This window comes from Takifugu flavidus, chromosome 1 (assembly GCF_003711565.1).
Source record: "Takifugu flavidus isolate HTHZ2018 chromosome 1, ASM371156v2, whole genome shotgun sequence".
Lineage (NCBI taxonomy): Eukaryota > Metazoa > Chordata > Actinopteri > Tetraodontiformes > Tetraodontidae > Takifugu > Takifugu flavidus.
In genome coordinates, this window is record NC_079520.1 from 16230801 (window position 1) to 16250827 (window position 20027).

General features: G+C 41.4%; 5 protein-coding genes and 1 long non-coding RNA gene across 7 annotated transcripts; 2 read left to right on the forward strand and 4 right to left on the reverse strand.

Moving 5' to 3' along the window:
* Positions 1–1489: 1489 nt before the first annotated feature.
* On the reverse strand, positions 1490–4646 carry mylpfb (myosin light chain, phosphorylatable, fast skeletal muscle b). The gene is made up of 6 exons (XM_057044120.1): positions 4498–4646; positions 3994–4092; positions 2808–2988; positions 2642–2720; positions 2505–2553; positions 1490–2420 (listed from the first exon to the last, which is right to left on the reverse strand). Exons 1-6 carry the CDS (start codon positions 4498–4500, stop codon positions 2316–2318), a joined length of 516 nt encoding a protein of 171 aa, XP_056900100.1. The 5' UTR covers positions 4501–4646; the 3' UTR covers positions 1490–2315.
* A 1686-nt stretch (positions 4647–6332) lies between these two features.
* On the reverse strand, positions 6333–8555 carry LOC130531915 (sesquipedalian-1-like). Its single transcript, XM_057044106.1, has 4 exons — positions 8531–8555; positions 8107–8217; positions 7489–7792; positions 6333–6935 (listed from the first exon to the last, which is right to left on the reverse strand). The coding sequence occupies exons 2-4, from the start codon at positions 8185–8187 to the stop codon at positions 6520–6522; spliced, it is 801 nt and encodes a 266-aa protein (XP_056900086.1). The 5' UTR covers positions 8188–8217; positions 8531–8555; the 3' UTR covers positions 6333–6519.
* LOC130531936 (uncharacterized) lies at positions 6832–8787 on the forward strand. The gene is made up of 2 exons (XR_008952238.1): positions 6832–6972; positions 7523–8787. It is a non-coding gene; the product is annotated as an uncharacterized LOC130531936 (long non-coding RNA).
* Positions 8788–9354: 567 nt separating this feature from the next.
* On the reverse strand, positions 9355–11853 carry LOC130531903 (zinc finger protein 235-like). The gene is made up of 3 exons (XM_057044083.1): positions 11640–11853; positions 11273–11474; positions 9355–11180 (listed from the first exon to the last, which is right to left on the reverse strand). The coding sequence occupies exons 1-3, from the start codon at positions 11685–11687 to the stop codon at positions 10471–10473; spliced, it is 960 nt and encodes a 319-aa protein (XP_056900063.1). The 5' UTR covers positions 11688–11853; the 3' UTR covers positions 9355–10470.
* A 339-nt stretch (positions 11854–12192) lies between these two features.
* pkmyt1 (protein kinase, membrane associated tyrosine/threonine 1) lies at positions 12193–16012 on the reverse strand. 2 transcript variants are annotated; one of them, XM_057044006.1, is made up of 10 exons: positions 15874–16012; positions 15481–15609; positions 15311–15363; positions 14814–15230; positions 14234–14471; positions 13815–14094; positions 13619–13725; positions 13360–13532; positions 13039–13259; positions 12193–12893 (listed from the first exon to the last, which is right to left on the reverse strand). In XM_057044006.1, exons 4-10 carry the CDS (start codon positions 15186–15188, stop codon positions 12521–12523), a joined length of 1767 nt encoding a protein of 588 aa, XP_056899986.1. In that variant the 5' UTR covers positions 15189–15230; positions 15311–15363; positions 15481–15609; positions 15874–16012; the 3' UTR covers positions 12193–12520. The 2 variants fall into 2 exon arrangements, with proteins under 2 accessions (XP_056899986.1, XP_056899993.1); XM_057044013.1 differs by having other exon boundaries at positions 15481–15577; positions 15874–15998.
* On the forward strand, positions 15983–18209 carry LOC130531928 (elongin-B-like). The gene is made up of 4 exons (XM_057044133.1): positions 15983–16122; positions 16756–16890; positions 17076–17184; positions 17346–18209. Exons 1-4 carry the CDS (start codon positions 16120–16122, stop codon positions 17456–17458), a joined length of 360 nt encoding a protein of 119 aa, XP_056900113.1. The 5' UTR covers positions 15983–16119; the 3' UTR covers positions 17459–18209.
* Positions 18210–20027: the final 1818 nt, after the last annotated feature.

Below are 20027 nucleotides of genomic sequence, written 5' to 3' on the forward strand. Positions count from 1 at the left end.
GGCCTGCAGCAGCTAAACGATGCCTGAGAGGCTCCAGATGACAACCTGCACTAAAGAGAAGGACTGATTTGAATAATGCAGATGTCCTGAAGGTGGAACCTGCCAAGCCTCAAACCACCTGTCACATCTGTCATCAAACAAAATAAATGATGGCACTTTACATTTCAACACATGTAAAAGCGTTTCGTAATCACTGTTTCCAGCTGCATGGGCTGTCAGGGCTGTGCTGAGGAGCTTTTGTTGGTCTTGTTGGTGAAACCATCAAGTCCTCGTCAAATTAACAACAAAATTCAATATCAGAAAGACATATTTAGTAAGCTAAGGGCGTATAAATTTGCAAGGGAATTAGAGCAATCAATGCTGCCATCAGTCATCACACAATGTCAGGTCAACACCATGGCCATCATTTATGTTCTATCAGATAATTTACAATAATGATTATTTTTTAACAAGTTTGGCCAAATGAATCCTGTTTTCTCACCAAACATTTTTAACACAACAATGATGTTCTTTTAAAAGTATGTACTGTAATCTAGAAATCGTTTGCAACGTTATTATATCGTACATGTGGACACATTACAATAGTGAGCATGAATGGCTGAAAAATAGGATTCCACTTATTTCACTTTAAAATGCAGTTCTGTTCATTGACTCTCAGAACAATGCTCATTTTAACATTTGTGTGTGTTCAGGGCGTTGATCCGTCAAAGCGAAGGTCATCACCAGCTCCATCAAGCGCATTCTCATCCTGATCGCTAGAGGGCGCGCTCAGCATAGATCCTGGCAGACGTGTGATGAAACGATGGAGGGCTCACTCACTCACTCACTCACTCACTCACTCACTCACTCACTCACTCACTCACTCACTCACTTATACCAACTAGGTTAATAGCCAGTGTCTGCCTGCCTGCCTGTCTGCCTGCCTGTCTGTCTGTCTGCCTGCCTGCCTGCCTGCCTGCCTGTCTGCCTGCCTGCCTGTCTGATTGTGAACAAAATACCTCAAAAAGCTATAAATGGATTGAAATGAAATTTACAGGAAATGACAATGTGCCAAGAACAAGAGGATTACCTTTTGGTGATATTCCGGATTCAGGAGGGATTTTGACCTTCTCTATTATTCTATGTACCCTTGTATTACTAATGCCTATATATACTATATAATATAGAAGTCGCGATCTATTAGGACTGGAGTGTGCTGCTTGGTTGGAGTTTTGTTCTCTGAGTGTTTTTTCAGTTTATTTAGTGAACACAGCATTGCTCAAATGTCCACCATGTTTAGCCTATCAGAAATTGAAAATGTAGCAGTATTCTCTATTACATGATCACCAGGATATAAGGAATAAATGTCTCAAGTTTGCTACTTTGCTCATTTTGAGTTTAATTATTTCACACTTCAGTTTGCAGTTAATTTGAAGATTTACCTTCCACGTACACCAGCAGTGCCACGCCATCACCCACAACCCCACTTAAACCAACAGACACAGTGTCATACGAAAGATAGTGGATTTTATTATTACTTCTTTATTTGTTACAGACAGTCACAACAACAGGAAGGAAACAACAGTTAGTGGGAGGAAGAAGAGTCAAAAACAAAGACCTTTTACTTTTGTAAATATCATCACTTCCTCCCACTCACTGTCTTTTTTCACCATCTCTTTTCCCTCTTTTTTGCTGCTAGATTTTCTTTTTTAACCTACGTTTGAGAGAAGGGCAGATTAAAAAGAGAGGGGCAGGTAAACTATTGTAGTACATTACTCCCAGTCTTTTCTGTGAACCCCTTCCCTCATCAAACAGTGGGACAAATCCATTAAACACTCTGTGGCACGTTGAGACTAACAGACTGGTTGGGTCAGAATGCTTACTTGTTTCAAGCAAGTGACTGTGCTTGCACCACAGCACCCAAGAGACATCTGTGACGGATCGTTATGCACACACATGTAGGTATGATGCACGCACTGCTGGCCTCAGCACACAGACAGAATGAGTGATGGAAGAAAAAAAGAGCAGGAACAAGAGGCAGGAACAGAGAGGTGGAGTATTTCAATGCCACAAGATTATTTTTATTATTGAAAATAATCCCATGTTCCCTTGCTGCTACTCACACACAAAGGCCCCCACACCGTCAGTCCTCTCATCAAGCGTCTCCATAAATGAGACAAGTCTTTACGTGGTGTGCCGCCGGGTGAAAAGAGCGGGCTGGGGATGGGGCGCGAAGGTGTGCGAGGGAGCCACGGCGTTGGAGATGGGGATGAGAGTGAGGAGATGGAGCGAGTGTAGGTGTTTGACCGGAGTTAAAGATTTTGAAAGGGGAGCATTTACTCCTCCTCCTTGTCCTCTCCGTGTGTGATGACATAGCAGATGTTCTTGTAGTCCACATTGCCAGCCACATCAGGGGGGAAAGCAGCCCACAGGTTTGCCATCTACAGAGGAAAATAACGGTTTAAAGTTGGAAGCAGCGTAGGCCTAAATGGGAACGAGAGTGAGACAGAAACTGAGGGGCTTACCTCCTCAGCGGTGAACCTGTCGCACTGGGTGGTCAGGAGCTCTTCAAGACTGAGGAGGACAAGTGGAAAACAATTAACACCAACCTAAAGGCTGCAAGGCTGTGCTGTTAAGGCTGAAGGTAAATTACAGCTCTTACAATTCCTTCTTGATGCTGCCAGTGCCCTCGGGGTCCAGGACCTTGAAAGCGCTCACGATAACGTCCTCGGGATCAGCACCTGACAGTAAAATTGGCTTTTTAGTTTAGTGAAGCAGAGGAAAATGAGGAAAATACAGCCGAGTTTTCAGAGCATTCGTCAACACACCCTTCAGCTTCTCGCCAAACATGGTCAGGAAGACAGTGAAGTTGATGGGGCCGCTGGCCTCCTTCACCATGGCTTCCAGCTCCTCATTCTTCACATTCAGTTGGCCCATGGTGGCCAGCACGTCCCTGAGGTCGTCCTTGCTAATGATGCCATCTCTGTTCTGGTCAATGATTGTGAAAGCCTGCCAGGGGGAGGAAAAACATGTGATTTAATAAAAATATATATGTTACGCTTTTCCAGATGGGTAAAAGGTCTGGGTAACTCCGTCAGTCCTTGTTATAAGACTTGTGTGAAAGTATTTGTGGTGATCTGTCATTGTGAACATACAAAAGCGGTGCTGTCACATAGCTGAGCACAGCAGCCTGTGAAACCAGAGACTGCATTACAGATCTGTTGGGACTTGGCAGCTGGTCCACCACTTGTGTTTTTAAGGTGTTAAAAAGGTCTCAGAATGTGAGACAAGCCCCTCGAGATATATAAGGAGAAGGTTTTGATTACAGCTGTCAGCACCCATCTTTTTTTTCATCTGTTGACACTGCATTTTTGCACTGTCCAGTTTTATTTTACTTTCTAGGGTCTGTAAAGAAACACCCAACTCTACACAAACACGAGAAAGGGTTTTGCATTGAATCAAATATTGAATTAAATTTTTGTTGTGATATATTACATTCAAGAAGAATTTGGTATTTTTCTTTGCTCCATTCCAAAGATTTACTTACTTTCACACAATTTACTGGAAAAGAGCAGACTACACTTTTACTAATCTGAGCTTCTTTACAAATCATGCAACTTTACAGAATTGGGATTTTGGTAAATGGTAAACTAAAGTTTAAACAGTCCTTGAAACCTTAACCTTGAGTACCCTTTCCCTTCATTCATGAACATGGCTGCCCACCAGCTGTTGGCGGGCATTCCTCTGAGGTCACACAGCAAGCGTCTTTAGACTCCGTGCAGGTTTACCGAGTTAAACTGCAAGTGAGGTTGCTGCTGTCACCGGAAAAAACAACTTGATTTACTGCGCTGTCACGCTGTCACGCTGTCATTCTGATCGGGTCCCCTCACTTTACCTCAAAGCTCAAATGACACACTGAGTCATTAGTCATATGAGCGTGGCGAAACGTCCCTTCACTCAGAAGACCTCAAATTAAACCTCGGCCTTGGTTTTGAGATGTGAAGAGCATTTTACCTCCTTGTACTCCTGGATCTGGCTCTGCTCAAACATGGAGAACACATTGGAGGATCCACCCTCACCCTGCTGCTGCCTCCTCTTGGCCTTCTTGGGTGCCTGTGGAAAGATGGAAAAACTGTGAAGATGGTCCAACAAAAGGACGATTAGCTCATTTATGGCAACCAATGCAGGAAAAAAGGCCAACTAAAGTACTGTATCCCATTAAATGACCAACAAATCAGACGTATTCTTTGTAGCGTTTTGGTGAGTCATCCCATAATTAGGAGAGTCACATCAGGTCTAATATATTGTGTATTTCATTTTATTTAAGATTTGAGTAGTTAGTCACTTGGAGCCAGCAAAAAGAGGTTAAATATGTTTCCAAATCCACAATGAAAGAGAATTATACATCATGTTGGTATTCCAGACATCAGTTGTTTCAGTGATGTTTTCATCAGTTTAATTTCGAGAAGATCCTAGATCCCTAGACACTGTTCTTCCGAGGGACATGGCGGAACTCACCATCTCTCAAGATTGTGGGGTTGTTGGTCAAGAAGAGAAGCCTACGCCAAAGCCGATGTGACTGACATGTAAGTATTGGCCCCTTGGGGCCTTATATACTAGCCCACAGGGGGCTAACTTTAGCCACACCAACAGGTTTGGCAGGGAAACAGAGCTGAAGAAGAGTAAGAGAAATTGGGAGGAGCAAGAAGGTGGTGGGACGTATCAATTTACCGATGCTCCAAAATAGGCCTCTGGAGTCTTGGAATGAGGCGAATTCTAAGCCAACTGACAGGCACAACTTTAATGTCATCTGTGGACCAATATGGCAAAAATAGAGAACAGATAGGGAACCGTGGGACAAGTGAAGTGTCCAACTGCCCCTTTACTTGACTTCTGGACATGCCATGTCTTTGTTGTGGCTATTTGCGGAACAAAATCCTGGGATAATTACAGTCTGTCCCCGCTTTACTCCTTACATACACACAAACACACACACACACACGGAATTAACACTAATTACCAGCTTTGAGTAGCTCAATGTGACAACATGAAGTTGCAGTCAACACATCCTGAAGGACATCACTTGTGTAAACGATAGTTTTGATGTGAGATTTGCATCCGCTCGCTAATCAGCAGTGGCCAATGGGGTTTATAAACCGCCACGTGTTGTTTTCCGACAACTGTTAAGTGACCTGGAGCCATTTATTAATACAAACTCCCCTTTACTTGAGTTATAGGAAGCAGTAAATTTACATATTTTAACACATATGCTACAAGGCTCACATTAGACACAAATCCTCGGGTCCTGGAAGTGTCCATGTTTTAAAAAAAGCTTGAAGTCAGCCCCGTCTGTTTTTGTGCTGGTACACTGACATGTGATATAAGTGCGAGATGCCATATCAAATGGTTGATTGCTTTAGTGTGTAAGAGGAGGATCTGGAAAATGTTATCAAATCATGTCATGAAAAACAGAAAAATGAACAAGATTTTTGGACTAAAGGTGCAGCTTTGTAATCACAGAGGCACTTATTTGGGCAGCTCCCTGAAGTTCCCAGTTTAGTTGCATTAGAATAGGAGGAAAGTTGCCCACCCACAGAACTCCATATATGAGCTCCTCTGACTGCCATCAATCACACAGCTCTCTGACTAGGGTATGTAGTAGGATGCAGCACCAGCACCAACTGACACTACACCCTACGCTCATTTTAGGCATAAAATTTCAAAGAGCCACATAATGTTTTATTTTAAAGAGTTTTATTTCAGATAACAGAAAATCCATGTGATTTTTTTTAATTTACAGAGAAGGAAGCCAAATTTAAATCCTCTGTAAAGAATGTCACGGGTAGCGCACATGGCACTTCAAGCATGGGGTTGAAGGTGAAAAGAGAGAGAGGAGGGTGGGGGGGGGGGGGTAGGGAGAGAGGAGAAAGAGACCAAGCTCTGTGAAAGACCATAAAAACAAGACAGCTGGAGCGACTGAAATAGCACTGCCAACCCATGCCATCCTCTTTGTGAGCCTTTTTCCCCCTCTCATCCAAACTTTGAGACTTCTCCCTTCGTGGTCTTGAGTGCTCCCAGACAAATGTTGCTTCAAAGCAAAAGGTTGGGGCTTTAACTCATTGGTCTGGACAAATCAGTTGAAAGATTAACTGTCTGACAAGACTAACATAAAGATTGAGCATCTTAAAAATCTTAAAAGGAATCACCTTGGTAACTGAGGATAAACTTTCAGGGCACTTAATATTTTACACCACAAAGACTCTAGTGTGTTTGGCTGCCAGATGTCCGGACAGCCAGCTTGTACCCTCCTACACAGATCTTGATGTGTAGTAGATTAGAAAATGAGAACAAGATCAATAAATCATTATTTTATTGACTGTAAATCACAAAAAATTAACCATGTAAAATTAGCTTTTTTCTCCAAATAACACATAGGTAAATGTACAAAGCATGATAACAATAATAAAAACAATAATAGCTGCTGTAATTACTATTTACAGTTTTCTCTACAAAAGTTACTGAAATAGTTGGGAGTTTATTTCATTCAAAATGTATCAAATTTTCTCCTCCAGCTTCCTTAGCTCGTCCCCTCTTTAACCAATCAGCTATCAGTTCCTTCACCTCTTTCCCAAAATCTTCATGCAATTTCCTAAACTCCTCTTTTGTCCCAGGACACACTTCTAACCACTCCTCCACCGATGGAGTTGGACCGTTCAACGGTGCCGCATTTGCTTTTCTCTTGGGCCACAGCTTTGGTGAGCTTTTACCAGGTACGACAGTCAGAGTCGGAAACGTCTGGTTGGACTTCAGACCGCCCCCTGCAGCCGAATACGCCGAGGCTGCTGAAGAAGGCTGCAGAAGTCCTGAGCGGGCTGCAGGAGGTTCAGCTTCAGCATTGTTGAAGTTTGGCATGAAGAACGCTTTGGCAGGTTGACTGGAGAACTCAGTCAAAGCTTCTGATGAACAGGAAAACACAGAGCGGCACAAGTTGAGGTCAGTTTATGGTTGTTGTTTTTTCAAAATCAACATTTTATTGATTTCATATCGTCATGATGACTGTGACCAAAACATGGATATAACAGAATGCTGAATAGCATTAATCAGCTGATAATGGATATATAAGATCAACATGTTAGTTCCAGGGTCCAAAATGTCAGCAATTACTGCTTTTATTTGCCTTTTTCTGTTTTGGTTGGCTGAGCTGTAGACCTGCTAAAAACTTCGGAGTTTTCTGGAGTAAAGTTTTTATTAGTTTATCAATAAACTATATCTTTAAAAGAAGTAGTACTAGTACTAATACTAGTAGCACATTTCAACTGACATTGATTTGTTTGACTATACAGTTAAAATAATAGATGTCTGCAAGGACATACTGTCTCGTTGAGCCTCCCTACCATGTACCATGATGTGCATGGTATCTGTAAACACTGCTGCACTGTGTGAACCACTTCACACAGCTGCTGTGCAGAACAAAGGCTTCTCTGTTTCTCATATTTTCCCTTATCTCACCTCTGTACTTCTTCTCCATGTCTGCCACTAACAGAGCCAGGTAGCTGTGACTGGCCGACAGCAGGGCTTTGATCCAGCTCTCTAGACTGCTCTGATCCTCGGCGGCAAACTTGTAGGTTCGCAGTCCCGGTTCGCTCCACAACAGACAGAAGGCAAACTGCTCCTCAGACTCACATAACTGGACCGTGCAGCCCTCCAGAACAAGCACTCCTACCAGGTCCCGGTCAGTTGGTCGGTCCTTGTAGAAAAGGAGGTTCCCCTTGAGCACGAACCAGCGTTTCTGATAGGAAGTCTTTATCTCACCCTGTTGGTCAGTGTTGTGGTGTTTACTTACACAACCTTTTTACACAATTCCCTTTTTGCGCCCCCCTCCCAAAAAGAATTTGATTGGAAGTTAAACGCTTTTTAAAAAAATCCGTATTACCAATGCAACCACAGAAGGGGAAGTTCTCAACTGCCCACTATTGCAACATATTACATAGTTTTGATTTCAGCATTGGTCCAATTCTTATTTTTTATGGACTTTGTTAATTACTGCTAAGATTATTTCATGTTATTGATGTGTTCCTGTTTTAAATTATTACTATGCCAGTATGGCTGAAAGATTGTTTATCTTACCTTCTTATAGAGGAAACCTTCTTTATCTACTGGTGAGTTACAGGACTCAAAATAGGAGATAATCTTCTCATCAAGCTTCATTTCAACATCCCCGAATGTCCAGAAAGGAACCTGCAACAGAAGTGAAACTGCTTCCGTATTGTAAGAGCAAAGCCAAGTTCATTCCAGTTTCAGTTTATGTGTGATAACAATGTATAGATACTTTAAATCCTCTGCCATGTAAAATAGTTGTTCAGTAAATAACAACAATAATAAACCCAGGTATTGTTTCCGGGGTTCGCGTCTGTTTCACCAGCGTATTATAAAAGTATCAGTGTGACTGTTGTGGGATTTGGTTTTCTGTTCCGAAAAATGTGTCTTTCCGCAACCAACATCAAGAACGAAACGTATTTTGATCATTTCCACATGTTACATTTTCGCTCACCTTTCTGGAGTTGACGTCGCCTTTCAGTTTCCGCCTGCAGATCGATGACGTCAGTTCCTGGTCGCCAAGGTGAGCGCGAGGCGATGCCCCATGCCACGCCCAATCAGGAAGCATGAAGAAAGCTCAACATTCTTCACATTTAAAATAGAAAACCTAAAATAACGGCGATTCTACTGCCCATAGTAACGTTTAAAACACCTTACAAAATTCATTTTGGGTGTGATAACCCAATAAAAACCACATGTTTATACGCTGAAGGTTGGAGATGATATGGTTAATTATTGATTTGTGATCCTTGTATTCAGTTTCACTGACTTATAGTTTCACTGACTTATATAGTCAGTGAAATTAAGTTAAAACGCTAACTTCAGCATTGTGTTTTATCGGTATTGATAACTATGTTTGTTACTAAAGCCAGGTCCAATGTAGTTTCTCTTGCACAGTATTTTATAGAAGTAGTCACATGTGTTGGCTGTTATTGCTATTTTTGGACATCATGTGCTGTTTTTCTTGAAGTACATGATGAAAAAAAAAGCTATACTCACACTTCAACAGTAAGTTAAAACTACACACCAGTTTGGAATGAATTACTCCAACATACACCTGTTACACACTTGCACGCTGTTTTATTAGTTTGTCCAGAAGCTGCTGCAGTTTTATCTTCTCGCTCTGGATTCTGGTGGTTTTATCTTGGAACTTTGAGGTCGTGTCCTTTACCAAACATCTGCTTCCTCACTCAGTAGCTTGGCCACATGAGCATACAAATGTTCGTGTTTAGATATACCAAAGCCAAACATTATTTTGAATAACAAAACTTCACAAAGTAAACTTGTATACTGCCTTTATTGCATGATCAGTCATATTAAATGTTTCATCAAACTAGAATTCTACAATCCTTATCGGTGTAAACCGCACAACGCTGAGGTTCGCTTCCTATTTGCATCTTCTAAATGACTGTTTCTCCACCGATGGGGGGTTTTGTACCTCTTGTTGATGTGAAAAGATTTTAGGCATTCTGGATAACACAATATTTTTGTATGACATATGGAATATGATTTGTGAAACCTGTTTTCTCTTTGTGAAAATGACAAAACTGCACAATTCATTAACTTTTTTTCATATAGTCCCACTTTGGGCCATGTACAGATCCAAAACCACTATACTTAGATTTCTCATTTAAACTAGACTATCCGGTTTCAGATTTGTGAAACTTGTATTCTGTGTGAAAATGCAATGACACTTTTTTTTTTGTTTTGGAATCTGAGCCACACTGTACCAGGTGCAAATCCAAAACCACTATACTTTGGCTTCTCAAAGAGAAGAATACCCCAATTGTGGCTGTCTTTTCAGCAGCACTCACTGAACAATTGCATGAATATGAATGGAATAATGAACTAATGCCAGCAGAGCATCTCCATGATCCTCCTGTAGAAATAGGCTGAGCTGTTATTTAGTTGGTTGGCATCATGTAAGAATTACCCCTTAAAGAAAAATAACATTACCCTTAAGACATTCACTTGTTATCTATTAAATTATGGAGTATTACAAAGCATACTACATACATAAGCAACAATCTGTGGATAAAAAATACACAGTATAATTTAGCAGCAATGCAGATATTCGTGAGCTTTTATACACTACTTATACAAACCAACATTGTTTTGCAGGAAACACAAAAAACAAAAAAAAAGAGGACATTTATTTGATGATTAAAATAAATTCAGCAAACCAATTTCCAACTCTGACAGTACAAATAAGTTTGTGCTTACAGCAGTAAGCTTCCTATTTGGAGTTGAGAAGGCACTGTCATGCTGCAACAAACTTGAAACAGTGCTGAAATATGCAGAGCGGTTTTCATTTTAATATCTCTGTACCGTTCATATTTGATGGTATGTTTAGCATTGCATGCTCACATCTGCTTGGCAAAGACAAAAGAGATCTCACAGATGAGTTTGCTGGTGCTTCTTCATGTTACTTGAATGACTAAATCTTTTGCCGCAGACTATGCAGCCAAATGGTTTTTCTCCTGTGTGATAGCGCAGGTGGACGGTGAGGTATCCTGACTGGCTGAATGTTTTCCCACACACTGAGCAGCGGTACGGTTTCTCCCCTGTGTGCACCCTGTTGTGTTTCTTGTAGTCCCCAGCATGCCTGAAGGTGCGTCCACAGTGTGAGCAACAGTATTGTTTAAGGGCATTTGCCTTTGTTTGGGCCCTGTGGTGTTTTTCTGCTCCAACAGTTTTGCTGCACCCAAGAGTCTGTGGAGCTAGCATGCTCATCGTACTAACTGTGTTTGAATCAAACTCAATGCCAGGTCCCGAACGGTTGAAGGATGCAACATTCAAGCCAGCAGCATACACGCAATCAGATGGGTGCGGGTTGTCTTCCTGTGAAGTCAGTTCAACTTTAATTTTTTTGTGTTCAGAGCTGCCTGAAAGCAGTGCTGACAGTCCATTTTCAGCCTCTGCTTTAAAGGTTCTGGGACTAAATAGTCTATCGCTTCCTAAATACAGTCCTGTTGTAGTTTGGGAGGACAGATAGGGGGAGGATAAAGAGGTTTCACGGTCAACTGTGCTGTCCAAAGCAGAGGAGTCATCCTCTTCTTTTGGTTTCTCCTCATACTGATGTGACTCTGTATAAGCCTCTGAAGCTGCAGAACAAAAGTGACGAACGGGAGGTTTAATTCATCCAACCTTTTTTTTTTTTTTTGACAAAGGTACGACTAGCCTCATATTTTCTTACCACTGATTGGTGATTTGCACCTTTCCTGGAGCTCCTGCAGCCTCTTCTTCAGACTCAGGTTCTCTCGCTGTGTTCGGACAGTCTTCTCCTGGAACTCTGTTACAGTTTCTTTCACCACCTCCAAAACCTCGTTCACAGCTTTAAACAGCAGCTTTTCCACTCTGATGTTCAGGCGCTCGATTTTGGTCATCATTACCAACAGCTGGAATGGATAAAACAATTTTTCCTCCTATCTTACATATGCTTTAATATTTTTACACACGTCCTCAAATGTGCTACGACAAAAATACATGTATGTCTAAACACGGAGTATAATGTCTTAAAACACGGAGCAATTTCAATTAACTAATTTATATATCCAGCATACCTTATGTGGTTTTCCTCTTTGATGAATTGTCAAATATGGATCAAACATATACGTTCACTATATATTCCCACGTGGGCGAGCAGTTTTATAATCCACTAAAATAATATAGGAACTAAGAGCATATTTCCCACCAAAAGTGTACGATTAATAAATATTCCATCGAAAGTGTTGATTTTGGTCCTTGTCTTCTTCTCCAAATGTGACGATGCTGATTTGGTGCATACTGCCACCTAGTGTCCGAGCACGGTTTAGGTTATCGTTTAATCCTGAAGTCTTTACACCATATTTAAACTAGATGGTCTAAAAGTGTCTTACCTTTCCATCATATTTCTTTGTTAGAATTTAATATCAGTGAATCCTTTATTTCTCACTATCTTATTATGTTTTTCCTCAATATGGCCAAGTGGACCTGAGTGTAGGATACAACATACAAGTACGATTAACCCACCCATCTTGTCTCTAATGCATATTTTTAGCTTTATTTTCCATCCGACTCATTGAAGATAAACCTACACAATTAACCATGATTAGGTATAATGCAAAAACTATAGACTAAGTTCCCCTATTTTGTTTTATTATATTTGCAACTTCTGAGATGAATAACTCAGAGCCACTAATGATGACCGTACCAAACAACATATTCCAACTTGTCACATCAGCAAGATTGCATTTACATAAACAATTTAAAAGTGCTTTCAAGGTCTGGTTACATACATCTCTCACCTGTAGTCTTTCTATATTTATATTTTGGTACAAGAAGCATTTGCAAGGCCATTACAGAGCAAACAAAGCAGTAAATACTAGGTAAACAGTAAACTTGGTAATCTTTAAATATTAGGTCCTCATACAAATTGAGACAATGGCAACTGGCAGCCTTGTATTCATGGTGTTGTCTCCTCAAACAGACTAAGCAAGTTCTTTGGTTCAAAGTTGGGTCGGGGTAATGCCTCCTCCTTCTGAATCCAGTTGTAACCACGTCGCTGTGAATTTTTGTCAGGTGGCGAATGTCTGCTGTTCTCCAGTTTTCCATTCACCATGTCTGAGCGAAGTCTGGTGTTCACAGGGCTGCGGCTGGGTGTCAGTGTATTATAGGTACCATTTGAGAGGATGCTTGGCGGGCTGTGAACAAAGTCACGAGAGGAGCCATCGCTCAGAATCAAGCGAGTGGGTGTGCAGTCACGACTTCTGTGGTGGTGCGATCTGGAACCCGGGAGGGGAGTTGATGTGTTTTCCATTGAAAGCATAGATTTGACCCTGTAAAAGGGCAAATTGGATTTAAGCAGGAAATGCCATCATTTATAGATTTTTCTATTTAAATCATTATCCAAAAGAATCACTGATAAGGCACCAATATTCTATCGTGTAGATTTTTAATGTCATCTAAAAGACAATTCTCTACCTGTGAGAGAAAGTGGGGGAATGTTCTGGGTTTATGGGATCTGACAGAAACACGGCGTCATCCTCCCTGTTCACCGGTTCAGCATACGTGGCACTGTGGGGCAGAGTGAAATCCTTGTCCCAACTGTCCTTAGGAGGGGTGCACGGAACTGGTTTGGACCAACGAGGCAGAAAGGAGGAGTGAAGAAAAGAGAGGAGTCTACAGCCAAAACACACCACCAACTACAAGGGAAGATAAAAAACACACACATTTAACCAGTTTTGACTGAAGGGTAAATACATTTAAAAACTTAAAGCCAAGGATTTTGGTGCAGTTATGTACCTGGCAGATGGAGGCCAGTGTCAGCGCAGCCTCTGTAAACATCAGATAGACCCTTCTTTTCCAGCTATATTTCCAGACAGAAGGGAGGTTGAGAAGCTCAGAAACTGTCGGCCTCTTGGTTGGGTCTGGGTTCAGCATCATCTGCAGCACTGACTGGAGCTCATGTGACAGGCCTGCAAAGACAAAAATATGGAGTTTTTAAAAACCAAAATAACAGGTTATAAATGCTTATGAAGTGTGATCGGATGGCTCCTCTTACTGCTGGTAATCTCTGATGGAAGGCAGCCCTGCCTCAGCTGCTGCCAGCCCTCCCCACCATTGGGAACCTCAATGTTACAGGCAAGTTCCAGAATAGTAACACCCAAACTAAGTAAAAAAAATAAATAAATTCTGTGTCAATTAGAACTTAATCAATAAGCTGCACGTTTCAGAATGTCATCAATTTCCTCACATACCTGAAAACATCTGCAGCAGGCCCATATTCCCCCCGGAGCAGCTCGGGGGCCATGTACCTGGGATCTCCCTCCTGCATCTCGTCTTTCCCTTTTCCCTCCACAGGCTCGCCACTTGTTTGTTCCAGCTCGAGGAGCAGTCCGAAGTCTCCCAGCTTGAGACGCCCAGAGGCAGTCATGAGGACATTAGCAGGCTTCAAATCCAGATGCACAAAACCAAGAGAATGCAAGTGTTCCAGCGCTGACAGGAGATCGCACAGGTAGCCCCAAGCTGTAGACTCATCTGGAGGGAGGTTCGAGTACAGATTTTAATTACATCTGGCCTTTTAAGACACTTCTTAAACAAGTACAATATAAAATAGACTAGCTTTTGCTATACCAAGAAACATCTGAATAACCATTACATAAAATTTCTGGCAGACCTGGGCCAACAGGGTGGTTGTCAGCGTGAAACAGCAAGCTGGTGCTGCACAACTCTGTCTGAATGTAAAGTCGTCCACATTCCTCCCAGGCGGACACAAAACCCAAGATGTGAGGGTGAGGACAAAGACGTTCGTGGTTCCTGGCTTCCCTCACGCTGCGGTTCCTATCACTGTTGCCCCTGAAGCGGTTAGCAGAACGTTTGACAGCATACTGGCGGCCATCCTTGTTGCTTTGAACCTTAAAAAATGTAAAATAAAAGATGAGCTGCATGCTCAGGGAGATTTTTAACAGAATCACAGAAAACCAGGGATGATGACTCCAAACTCAGGTACCAACTATGGCTATAAACATGTAATTAAGAGAACTCCTCAAAGGAATAATTTTCAAAATTGTGCAGAGTTATGAAATCTTTGATCATTAAAAAACTTGGAAAAATAGGAACACATGAGGTTGCTACACTTTATACAATGAAAACATCAGCCATCTGATGAGTACGAATATATTTTTTTTTTGTCTAAAAGTCTCTATCAGTAAGACATCAGCTTGTTTTCTTATTGAAGAAGTTTTCTTCTTGCTCACCTTGTATACCTCTCCAAATGATCCTCTCCCCAGCAGGCCCAAGCTAGTGAAGCACTGATTGAAATAAGATTGCTGTTTGCTGGGATCATACACAGAGTTTGGTGGTGGAGACTTTGCAAGGGAACAAGACAGAGGTGTCCAAGGGGATGACTGCTGTTGGAATATCCTGCTCAGTGGGGGGCATCCTTTGGAAGGTGGCTGCGGTGGCAAAGAATGTGAAAGTCTCGCAGGGGAAGAACACGTTGAGTTTGATGAAGATGATGAGGATTGAGGCTGGCGTCGTTTTCGGAGGGAAAACGATTGCTCAGCATGGGAAAAGTGGACTGGGACAGGTCGGTGCATCCTGGGTACTGTAGTTTCCACCGTCACTGGCATGGCATAAACTTCCACTTCACTTTTCTTTTTCAAGACAAAATGCTGCACAACAAGAAGTTATCAGTAACAGTAAATAGACAATTTGTCTGGGATAAGGTTAAAAAAAACAACAAGCTACTTACTAGGATGCAGAAATCCTTGTAGAACCTTTACTGATGAGCCTTCAAGCAGATACCTAAAACACGAAAATGGCGATTAGATCTAATCTTTAGCAGCTCTTTTAAAAAAATCGATTCTCAGAAACACAATGTAAGGTAGCAAAATAACTAGAACAATAAGTGATCACGCTCACCTTTCACGAATTGGAGACATCGGCCATCCTGGCCATCCTGTTTGACAGGTTGACAGTATCACCATGAATATCTTTAGTCCTTCCACAGCGCGCTCATCTGCACAACAAAGACTTGAACCGTGTTCAGGTCTGATGACACCAGCCATCATCACGGCCAACACATTTGTTACATTGCTGCAAACGTAATAAATATTGCAACCAGTAATGTATTTAGCATCGAGTCCTCTATCACGCTGACGGACAGACGTTAGGACATCATTGAGGCGATCCGTCTAAACAGGGGCGGGGACCGACACAACAACATAACCTAGCTATCCGGCTAACTCGCGTTAAAACAACGGATTGTAACTGACAGGTGCCCGATAAGTAAAAGGAGATGAGGTTACGACTTACCATAATCCAGTAGTAACTATATTCTCAAAGAAGCCTGAGGTTAATTTAGGTTAACGAATCGCGTACACACCCTCGCGCATGTTGGTGCCTCGCGCCAAATTCTAAAACCCTACGTAATGTTTTGCCCCTGCGTCAGTGACTGCAGAAAGCGTCATCCGAGTTACGCAATATCCCGAAGAGGTGCATTCTGGGTTCCGCTGTACAACACCGGGCCGGCGCAACTGGCGAACGAGCTATCCACTTGAAATGGTAATCCAGTGGTTGTTATCGGCGGTTTTATGATGTGTGTGTCCATCTGCTCGAAGTGAATGACGCCTAGGCGTGTTATGTACTTGTTATAATGATAAAACAACCAAGTGTTTTCCTCTGTTTAAATAAATTGATCTGCCTCTCCTACTGAGCTATTGCTAGGTTTGCTACGTTAGCTTTTAGCTTCCCAGTCTAACTATAGGTGTATTGTGCGCTGGCTAATTACAGCGCACAATACACCTATTTGATGTATCATTAACCTAGTTAATCTGTTTAGATCTGTTTCAGTTAAGCATTCTATGTAATTGGGAACGATTTGCTGAAGTTCCCCATCCAGTATTACGCTGTATATTGACGGTAGACTGTATGCATGTGAGTATATGAATTAGTGAAATGTCGTGTGAACCTTGGGGATAAAAAAAAAGAACATTCCTGATTAAAAGCTTAACAGTTATTTGACCTCCTGTAATATGGTATAGACGGTCTTATTAATGTGTTATTGATATAATAAATTACTCTATCAACATCCAACTGTAATGCATAAACTGAATGTGACAGGGCCTTTTTTAAAAATAAAAATAGAGGTTGAAGCTGTTGTTAAACACATGCCATGGTATGTCTTCTTCCATTTAGGACGTGTTTTTAATGATCCGGCGTCACAAGACCACAATCTTTACAGATGCCAAGGAATCCACAACTGTTTATGAACTTAAGCGCATTGTAGAAGGAATTCTTAAGAGAACACCTGAAGACCAGAGGCTGTATAAGGTAGGCCTGCAGCAAAGTGAGTTAGTTTGACAGCTAAATCCCTTAAAACTGGCCGCATCTTAAATTTAATGTGAGGCCGATTCAACAATATATTGCTAGTCTTGTCTTAGAGCGGCTAAAATATATTCTCTGGAAATGCTGCATACACAGTCCTAAATGGTCTCATTTCCACTTTTGTTTCTCAGGATGACCAGATACTAGAGGACAGCAAAACTCTTGGTGATTGTGGATTCACTAATCAGACTGCCAGACCACAGGCTCCAGCTACAGTGGGTCTGGCTTTTCGCATAAATGGTATGCACATGCTTGTCTTTTAGTAAAGACCTTCTAAGGAAATGTATTTTTTTAAACAGAAATTCACTGCTGCATAATGTGGTTATTGTCCAGTAACTGACATGAGGCGCATGCTGCCACCACGACGGAGTTCATGTTACCCTGTTTCCTCATTCTTCTAGATGAGATGTTCGAACAGCTGCATATTGAAGCCTTTTCCAGCCCCCCCGAACTACCAGATGTGATGAAGCCTCAGGACTCTGGCAGCACGGCCAACGAGCAGGCTGTGCAGTGATCCCAAGGAGAGGAAACGGGCCGTAGATGGAAGGATGGGATGGGGTGTGTGGATTAACTGCAGTGGAGAAGTACTGGGTGGAGGATATGTAATATAGTTCAGTTGATGGATTGGGACATTATAGGTGATGAGGCCTATTCATCATACATTCATGCTGTCTTTCCATCATCTCCCCCAACATGCTTCATGAGTAATTTTTTTTAAAACTATTATTTTCACATCACATGCTGTTCTGATACTTAAGTTTGCTCTTTGCACCACCTGGCTTCAGCTTTTTGGGAAAAAAAAGTTGGTTAAAACAATTTGTTTGTGATGTGTGAAGAAAAGAGTTGTTCTAATTCATAATGCAAAGATATTTGTACACCACAACCTTTGAAGTAACAAAAGGACTTATTGTCTGAAAGTTCTAAACAAATGCTTTAATTTGACAACAATGAAAACCTTCAGCCGATGGCTTCCCTTGGTGTTTTTTTGTTTTGTTGTGTTTATCTGATTTCATACCAGAAATGAGTGTCTAATTATCGTGTTTGTATTTTCTTTGTATTGTTCTTCTTGGGATTTATTGTGCACTGAGCCCAAAAGCTTCTCTGATAAGAGAGATTTGTTTTGGTCAAAGGATGTTGCTGTCTGTCACAGGTATCATTCACACCAGGGGGTTTTGTCGGCATTCAACATCATTGTGGCACCTCCCTCTAATCATCACACAGTCTGTAACTGAGCTTGCTTGATTAAAAAAAAAAATCCTCCCTTGCTTTTTTACACTGTTAACTGTCTGTGAAGCGATGCATTTGTGTTCGAGGGAAAGTCAGCAGAACATGAGGCGTCGACATCATTATGCCGCTAACTTTCACAGCGAGTATTAAGAAGGTCAAGAGTCCCAGTATTGCCCGATACTGCAGCTCTTATAGCTGATAACGTTTTTAAGGGGGGGTGGGAAGTGCAATATTTACTTTGGCCCGGTTTTTCATCACCCTATAGTTGGCAGAGGTCAAGTCTGAACATTTTGAACCATTTAACTGTTCAAAACTATTGTTTAATTTGCCATTATCGTTTAGCTTGAAAACAAGTTGCGACCAGCTTTTTCAACAATAGAAGGCTATTTGTGGGATGAGAGCCCTTTAAACATGCAAATATTCAAATAGTAAGGATTTTAGATACATCTTTTCAGTGGAAGTGTTTGTTTTTCTTGTAGTTTTTGCTGTTCTTTATGTTTACATTTGTCGATGGCATGGACTCAGCGCTGGTGTATTTAGGCTGTGGATGGAATGTGGGGGACCATTCATCCTGAGGAGTGTATGTGTAATCTATTACCGTTAATTACAGCTGATGTATTTTTTGCCTGCTCTACGTGGAACTCCGCCACCTGCTGTCCGGACGTGATAACTACAGCAGCACTGCGACAACGTTCGTCCATACAAATCACGTGATCTTCGCCGTATTTGCGTTGGAATCTCTAGTTAAAGTTCTCAATTCGCTACCGCCGAAAGAATTCTGCTAAACTTAAACAAAGGACAACGACGAGAACCCCAAGAAAATCTAAAATCACCTTAACCAGAGCAGCCGGATAAAGTTAATCAACTGCATTTGATCAATTGAATTATAACAGTAGAGAGTCGACAAAAAGCAAGAATTCACTTCACCTGATCTTCATCACTCTTCATCATAGTACCTGGGCTATGCAGGCCAAAAAAACCCACAACACTTTTCCCACAGAATGATTCCAGATGTAAAAGTTGCAGTGATGATGGACTATTTAACTATTCCTGCCATAGTTATAACTAGTGATTATTTAGACAACCATGGTGGTGATATCAATAACAATGCTGAGGTGGGTCTGCAGGTTAACCTCAAAGCACATCTTTATTAGTTTGTTTGACAGAAACAAATGTTCTTGTTGTAATCACATGAAACGATATTGGTATTAGGATATTTAGGTAGGATATTTAATGAGGATTTTTTGCACCTTCTGGCTACCCCTTCAATAAAAATAGTGAAACTAACGCGCGCGAACACACACACAGTCACTCTGTGTGCGTGTGTGTGCGTGTGCGTGTGTGTCTGTGTGTGTGTTTGGCAGCTTCAGACAGATCTGATGGTCCAGGTCTCGGCCTTCCTTCCTCACCGTGTCCACCTTGGACTCGGATCAAAGCTACTCTGGGACAATTACAGGACAATTACACAGTCACCTCTGACCTTCTGGATCACTCCCATGTCTCCTTGATAAACTGGATGTTATTTCCACGTCCATTTGGCAGTTTGCTCTTTATTATTAGAAGAAAGGCTATGACAGTATTGCATATAGATCATAGATGATTTAATTTATTTAGATGTGGGTTTTTTGTTTGTTAAACTCAAAATAAAATAGTCATCGGTTTGATTGCGTGTAGGGGCACCTCATTCAAAATAAAATAGTTCAAAGACAATGAGAATTTATTTATTTATATTTTAAAAATGAATATCCGACGACAACAACAATGATAATGACAACAACAACAACAATAATAATAATAATAATAATGATGATGATAATGATAATAATAATGATAATATCCTATCATCGTTAACGAGC